The 7,960-nt window shown below is 37.7% G+C and overlaps 1 protein-coding gene across 5 annotated transcripts in view; it reads right to left on the bottom strand.

Moving 5' to 3' along the window:
• The window catches only part of LOC107746964 (protein cordon-bleu-like), a 118,557-nt gene that overhangs the window by 67,981 nt on the left and 42,616 nt on the right, over window positions 1–7,960 (bottom strand). For 2 of the 5 annotated variants that reach the window (XM_016561324.1, XM_016561326.1), the window contains 5 exons: window positions 5,982–6,192; window positions 2,740–2,968; window positions 2,234–2,278; window positions 1,118–1,203; window positions 745–822 (listed from right to left, as the gene is read on the bottom strand). In XM_016561324.1, coding sequence (XP_016416810.1) covers window positions 745–822; window positions 1,118–1,203; window positions 2,234–2,278; window positions 2,740–2,968; window positions 5,982–6,192 — 649 coding nt within the window. The remainder of the gene's footprint in view (window positions 1–744; window positions 823–1,117; window positions 1,204–2,233; window positions 2,279–2,739; window positions 2,969–5,981; window positions 6,193–7,960) is intronic. The other 3 variants (XM_016561327.1, XM_016561325.1, XM_016561328.1) reach the window with 3 other exon arrangements.

The raw sequence follows: 7,960 nt of genomic DNA, 5'->3' as shown, positions 1-7,960 counted from the left end.
CTTTAGACACTTACATTTTTGCTCTGTCCATGCAATAAATGCGCAGCCTTCGACTGCTCAGGTAATGTCGTCGACTCGCCGGTATGACCGAGAGCCATTGAAAAACTACAGAAAAGCAAAACTACTTCACTTTAACATTACTGGCCACAAGTACTAAAGGAGAGATTACACATCAGCTGCTCAAAAAATGTGTCAGTGAGACGAACAGAGCGCGAGCACAATCCTGTGACAGTCACTGCAGGCGGTAAATAGTGGAGCGCGTGAAGCAGAGATGCGAGGCACGAACACTGTTCAAGACCCATTAATTTGTGCTTGTAGTAATTTAATGCGTATATATTTTGAAAGCATTGAATCGCTATAGAAATTGTGATTCATTCAATTCTTAGCGTTTTAAATCGATTACTGTCCGAAATCGACGATTCACGATTCAAAAATCCATGTTTCAAGATCGATGCATTGCATCGTCAGGGTTTGTAATCGATGCATCGAGAAAACGAGTGAATCGTTACACCCCTACAATCAGCATTCAGGACCAGAAGTTCTGGTGCAGAACTATTCTTTTTTGTATAATTAAAAGAAGAGTTTGCTCGTTGAGTATGGTGCAATTTGGCACAAATTTTATGAAAAGAACAAAAAGTAGAAGAATCCTGCAGGCAGTATAATTGTGTTAAAAGACTGAAAACTGTGACAGATGGAAAGATGAGAGTGTATTAGTAAGAGACAGTTACATGGGTTAGTACTTACATTAATGTTAGTGTCTGCATTGTCAACAACACTATCATCATCAAGACTGTCCATGTCCTCAGAGGACTGATCTTCAGTCTGAAATGGGAATGTAACACTAGCATGGCAGGCAGACTCATAATATCAATGAAAACCATGCAATGCAGGGTTCAAACACTGAAATATCAACAAAATGTTTCTTTTTCATTATGTTTTGCAATATGCATTAGTTTCCCCCAGCATATCCATGGGTTCAAGTGTTTATTGCTATACGTCTATATATTTTTGGACATGCAGCATTCTAACATCTTAGCACTGTAAAGGTTTAAACAGACAAAAATATGAATGAACACTTGTGTGTGTCCAATCCTGCACACGTGAGCCTGTGTTCTACCTTTGATTTCCTGCGATTAAACTTGAGGAAGCCCAGCAGACCCTTTTTCTCTGATCCACTCAGACTGTTGGAGTGAAGAGATTCAGCTGTAAGAGAAACACATTCGTTCAGCATCTTACACAAACACGCAGGAGCAACTATTATAACGTAGAAGTGAGTCAAGCAATGTTACTTTAGTTGGAGTGGTTAATTTTGAGCTGGCTAATGAGAACAATGGATTATAGAAGATATAATATTAGCATACTGTATGCAGAATAAATTCTAGTGTTTGCACGTCAGCAAACCAGTAGCGTTAAAGTTTTTTGTGAGTTTAGGATTTAGACTTGGTCTCTGTAAATGAAATGCCACATCAAAGCCAATGTCATAACAACAAGATCAATCTTTAATTTTACATACACTACCATTTAAAAATTTCTGGTAAGATTTATGTGTAGCAAAAGATTTCTATGTAAAACAAATTATGTTCTTTTGAATTATCTATTAATCAAAAAATCTTGAAAAAATTATCAAGGTTTTCACCAAAATATTAAAAAGCAAAAAGAAATTACGTTCAAATACATTCAAATAAAGTTATTTTAAATTGTAATATTTCACAGCATTACTGTTTTACTGTTATTTTGATTAATAAATGCAGCCTTGTTGAGCATAAGACACTTTAACATTAAAAAAAAGTTACAAACACCACATTTTTTAATGTTGGTATAAGCCAAAAAATAAATAGCACACAATGCACAAAAAGCAGTACAAAATTATGGCAATAGATGGCGCTACACTCCTGCAAAGCTCCAAAGCCTCTAGGTCAACAAAATCAGATGAAAAAACACTAAAGCCGCTACAAAACCTAAAGAAGAATTACCAGGACAAGTAACAGGTTTCTCTGAAGACAAATGCATTGACAATGAAAGCATCACGGTGACAATAAGCATGAAAGATGAATACATAAATATAGGCACTGCAGGTCTTGTCTAATTTCTATTGACCAGGCCATCGCAATTCAAAAAAGCTCCAGCATGTTCTATGACAGGAAGCAGACTCTCAGCACATTCAAGACTACACACACACTGTAAAGCCACTGTGACAACTATTCAGCCAAAGTCATGCACATGGCATCAGTACCTGAGTAGTTCAGGGCAGGTGTTGAAGCCATTTTAGGCTGGAGAACTGTAAACAATCAAACCAGTATAACATTTGAAGGCAAATAAAAGTGAATAGAAATCTTATCACATTTGGCTAGACAGTGAAGGACAGTGAAATGTCACAGGCTTAGTGCATGCTGTGTTTGAGTATGTTAAGTAATAATAGCACTGGCTAAACAAAGATACTATACGTGGATACATCTAAGAGTGTGTCTGAACAGGAAGTATTGGACCCGACAATGAAATATCTAAAATCAAACTTAATCTAAACTTGTGGTTTCTTAGCTGTTCTTTACATCAAAGGTTTCCATTGGACATAAAATTGCTTCCCAACACGCCACCAAAACTGTTTATTGTGGCAAATCTCCCCATATTTTGAACTTTCTATACATCAAAGATTCCTGGGAAAAGAACAACTGTATCACAGTTTCCACAACATTATTAAGCAGCACAATAATTTTCAACTATGGTGTCCTGACATTGTACCTAGTGTTTGATCCAGGACATAGAGTTCCCTGATACCCAGCTCGCTCAGGCACTTGTCCAAGTCCAGCTGTTGGTGGCTGATATTGTCTTTGAACAGCAAGACATGGGCCGGGTCAAACTCACACTTCTGACAGATCACGGGCACCAGGGTATGCAGCGGGACCAATGGATTTACTCGAACCACGGCCTTCTGACTGTGGTGATAGTTCACCACCAAACGCACCGTTTTCTATGTGATGAAAGAAAGAGCAACAGATGTGAAGAATGAGAGAGGTTCATTTAGACATTTAAGACATACTATGTATTAGCTCACCAAAAAAAAATTATAACTTTCTTTTCGGTGAAATATCCTTTTCAATAGCTTATATTATAAAAAGAACAATAAAAAGAGTTGCTTTGAAAGGAATATTAAAGGAGTTAAATACAACTTTAGCTTTATGCTGTCAACTTACCATAGTAATTAAATTCAATTGTCATTTATCCCTAATTTTTTTAAAGGAAATGGAAACTGATTCTTTAAAAAAAAAGAAAAGAAAAAAAAAAGCCCAGGAGGCAGTCATGTTGACAGCAGCTACGTTGTATTTAATCTGGATTTTTTTTTTAATGGAGGAAAAAATTAAAATCAAGAGTAAACCGACCGGATGGTACCTAACATTCAAATGATCTCTTCCTGTACATGACAGCAGTGCAGCAAACTCACTACTTTGTGGCTATTATCATATGCATGATCAAGATAAGATAAGATGCAACACAGATCTCTGAAGTTTCACATGAGAAGTGGGCAAAATTAGACTTTATATGCATGTTTGCAGTGTCTTGTAGAGGAAGTATCACACCAACCACAATACACTGCTTAGAGAAAAGCTTCTTCAGAGAACAGAACTTAAGGTTCCATTGAACACCAATAAATCACATTATCTAATTCAGTTACTCATATGCAAATACTAATATTGCTTTTGAAACATTCAAATAACTCTTTATTTAGGCAGCTAGATGTCATCCTAGCTACGTAATAGTAAAGAACCTACACTCTAAAAACTGCTGGGTTGTTTCAACCAAACTTTGGGTCAAATATGGACTAACCCAACCGTTGGGTTACATTTTTACATTACATTTTTAACCCAAAAGTTGGGTTAGTCCATATTTGACCCAAAGTTGGGTTGAAACAACCCAGCATTTTTTAGAGTGTACTGTCAAAGTAGGCACAGAAGACATTTAATGTGTGCCATTTCCTGTATATTACTGTGCAGACAAACAAGAGCACACCAGAGAAGACTGAGGTGTCACAAAATGGTACATAACACTTCTTCAGCTTTGTTCCACATTTTAGTTAAAATGTAATCCAACTTGAAGAAAAACTGTTACTCCACTGTCACATGTTCTCAGACTTATATGGATATGAAACAACAGACACTGCACACTCAGAACACACTGGGAAAAAAAAAGTGCTCAAAAAAAGTGCTAACTGAAAACGTATACTATCGACGTGTTCGTATGAGTTTAGTAGGCGGAAAAGTAGATTAGACAGGTAATGCAGATTTTATAATTTGCTATAGAATATATATATATATATGAATTTAGAGATTAAAGTTCTCAGAAAGAGGATTAGCATGCTGAGCAAGTATAACAGTTATAACAGCCTGCTCACTTTGTCAGCTAACCAAAGGGTTGACCCTCCTGATCTCTACTCTAGTCAAACATTTCTGAGCTCACATGTGGTCTATGTCTGATATCCTCACGAACATTGAAAATAAATTGTGTTACTCTATTTCTTTACGTATCTATACTTATGTACTGTGTGCTTTCAACTGCCCAGTGACAGATTGTACTGTTGTTCTAGCAGAATCAGAGGTCAGAGTCTCTAACTCTGCCCAGAGGTCAGACACGTGGGAGAGGAGCAAGAGAGGGGCCAGCCAGCCAGGCTGAGGAAGAAATAATGCATGGTAACTAAAGGTAAGACTCTCATCAAATATTCACACATGAAGGGGAGGAGAAAAGGACACTCGAGAAAGAGAGAACACACACTCAGAGCAGAGCCTGTAAAAGACTCACTGTACCTTTGCTCGAACCCTTTTTATGATCATTCGACCCTCCTGATGCATTTAGTCAGAACAAGATGTCATCATTTAAGAACATTATTACACAAGAGTAAGATCAATATTACACTTTTGTAAAGTAAAAAGCTATTTTAAAAGCACAAACAATACATGAATATGAGTAGCTGATAAATAGCATGGACATAATTTATATTAAATCATTTGTATTTACGTTTTCACCTATTTTAATCATTTTCAGCTTTTTATCAGTTCACTAATGGGACGATTTTTTTAAAGTACAAATATTTAAAGTATTTTCCAATTTAAAAGGAGGTAATAAAAACGCATGCATAATATCTACACAAATATTAAAGTTTAAAACTGATTTAGATTAAATCATGTGTCACTAGGTCCCTCCTGTCTAGCACTTGGGGTCTTGTTAACTCTAAAAACTACTGCAATGAAGATAACACTTTTTCATACAATGTATGAATTAATATGCTTCCCATACATTGATTTGTTTGTGGCGGCCGCCACAATATCAAACTGACCGCCACAAATAGATTTTCCAAAAGGCTTTGACTTCGTTGAATAAACATGAGCACTGCACGTTTCAAAATCGAAACCTGGTGCGGGTGTTTTTATATCACTATATTTCTGAAGGAAACTGAACGTCTTCAGAAAATTTTGGATGTCATTTTCATTTCATTTTGCATGTAATGTCTGATAAAGCAGCGTTTGTGAGCGGAGCCCTGCTTTGTGTACAGCCGAAACCTCTATTTCTCCCGCTCTAAGCGCCTCCTGCTGGCAAAGAATGAATTTGCTTATATATATACAGTATATATATATATATATATACAGTGGGTACGGAAAGTATGGATGAGCTAATGATTTATTAACGTAGTAGAATGAAGCAGGGTGAGGCTGAAAGCCTCGAAGCGAAACGAGGCCGCTGAAGGAGCGTGACACGGCTCGAAAGCAGTGGAGCTTATATTATGCACATATTGTGCCTTTAAGACTGATTTTGTGGTCCAGGGTCACATATAATGTCTGTCTACAGTAGTGAAGTCTTGCCAGTAGTAGAGTAACCAGTTTCATCACAGTTGCTGCTGCCTGCCTAGAATTTAAAGATCTTCAAAAAGTCAATGATACCACCATGAGGTATGAGGTCAAAAACCTTCAGAACACTGTGTTTCGGAAACCTACCTCTGGCACTTTGGGTGGAGGTTTGCGGATCACCTTGTCCTCCAGCACTCGTTCTTTGATCAGAGCACAGGAGACGTCCAGGGCGCCCAGCAGGGCGTTGGGCTTAAAGATGACGGGCTGAGCATCGGGTGACAACAGCTCCAGAGTATGATATGCTGGATTCAGATGATACTGACTGCACAGATCCACCAACAAATCCATCAGAGCTTTTCTGAAGAGACAAGAGGAGACATAAGGACAGAGAAAGATAGAGTTACTTGACGGTTTAGACTTGTAATTACATCATGTGATGCAGACAGGACTGTGATAGGGGCGATAGAGAGAGAGAGAGTCAGTTTGAATTACAGGTGTTACGTAAAGCAGCAAATTGCTACATGAATGCTGGTCTTAAATGTTTGACTTCACTGACCGATTGTCAGTAATTCAACCTGCATCTACCAAAAATTGTTATGTAGACATTCTTAAAGGGTTTTCAAACACTGCTGATAGACATTTGAATAAAACTGTTGGTTTAAATTCCATGTCATGACTACTATCTATTCTCAGAAAAGAATAAATAAATCAAGAGTTAAATTTGATACTTAGGCCCAATCCCAATTCTATTTTATACACCTTCCCCTTCCCCTCCGCCTACCCCTTCCTCTTGTCCCTTGAAACAGAGTGTCAAGGGGTAGGGGTGAAAATATTCCCCTAAGAATTGGGACACCACTACTATACGTCACACGTCATCATACGTCGTCTAGCTCCTACAATACACACACCTATACTGGTGTGCTGGTGTGCATTAGAGCCTTTAATTACCGTTCTATATTAATGCGCTGCTTACTGACACACACACACACACACACACACACACACACATATATCAGAGATCGCGCAGCTCACACATCCAGGAGAAAAGAAACTTGTCAACGCTGCCCTACGACTTTTATTAATAACAGTTTAAATACTGAATCGCTACATTATATTTTCCAGCAACGAGAGGATAAAATCGCTGTTTTTAAGTAAACTCACTCTAAAAAGAGAAACGCACAGACGGGCATACACACAACTTTCATCTCTCTGTCTCTCTCTCTCTCTCTCTCGAATTGGCAATATTTGAGAAAAGGGTTTAGCGATTTCTAATTATTGGGGGGACTAGCCCCCCTCAATGTCTACGGTGGTTATCGCCCTGATCAGACATGAAAATATGTTGTGGCACTATCGTGCAGTCTGTAATATGACGTTAGCAAACGTTAGCGATTTTTTGCAAACATTTCTTTGAGTAACATGACCGTAAATATGAACTCATGATTGAATGTAACATAAAACAAATGATTACTTTTCGTTAAAATCTTTATTAATGCCAAAAATGCTTACATTTATTTGTCTTTTTGTTCGCTCGGGCAGCCATGTTGCCGCTGAAGCCAGTTTGTGCTGAGATAATTCATACCCCTTCGTTTGAAGTGTGGTCCCGAAAAATCTTCGTTTGAAGGGCTGTCTGGCCCTTCCCCCTACCCCTCCAACCAAGAGAATCGAGACACGTCTACCCCTCCGTTTCGCGCGTTCACAAAGGGGAAGGTCTAAGGGGTAGAATTGGGATTGGGCCTTAATTTTCAGGTCAAATGTCATTCACTGAAGAAACCAATGTTATTTCAGTCTTTTTCTATTCAAGCTGAACTTGCATGGCTATAAAACAGTTGAATTTTGAATAGACTGACTTTACATCAGTAAACCACTTTTATGTGTGTGAATGTCCCAATAAATACAAAGTCCAATATGTTTGAATATATTCATTATGTTGCTAACATGCTGAACAATTCATCTAAATATAAATGTCAATTCTTCTGACACTTCCTCATCACCATGGAAATGTTTTATCACATGGTAAACACTGAATCATCCATTCTCCAAGCATTATTTTCTTAAGTCTTATAGTTTCAAATAAAAGGTTTCTGGTGTCCTAAACTCATACAAATGCCTATAAATGTCAATACTTT

This window comes from Sinocyclocheilus rhinocerous, unplaced genomic scaffold (genome assembly GCF_001515625.1).
Source record: "Sinocyclocheilus rhinocerous isolate Xijiao unplaced genomic scaffold, SAMN03320098_v1.1 scaffold529, whole genome shotgun sequence".
In the NCBI taxonomy this organism is placed as follows: domain Eukaryota; kingdom Metazoa; phylum Chordata; class Actinopteri; order Cypriniformes; family Cyprinidae; genus Sinocyclocheilus; species Sinocyclocheilus rhinocerous.
Note: the sequence above shows the minus strand (reverse complement) of the source record. Positions and strands in the feature narration are given on the sequence as shown.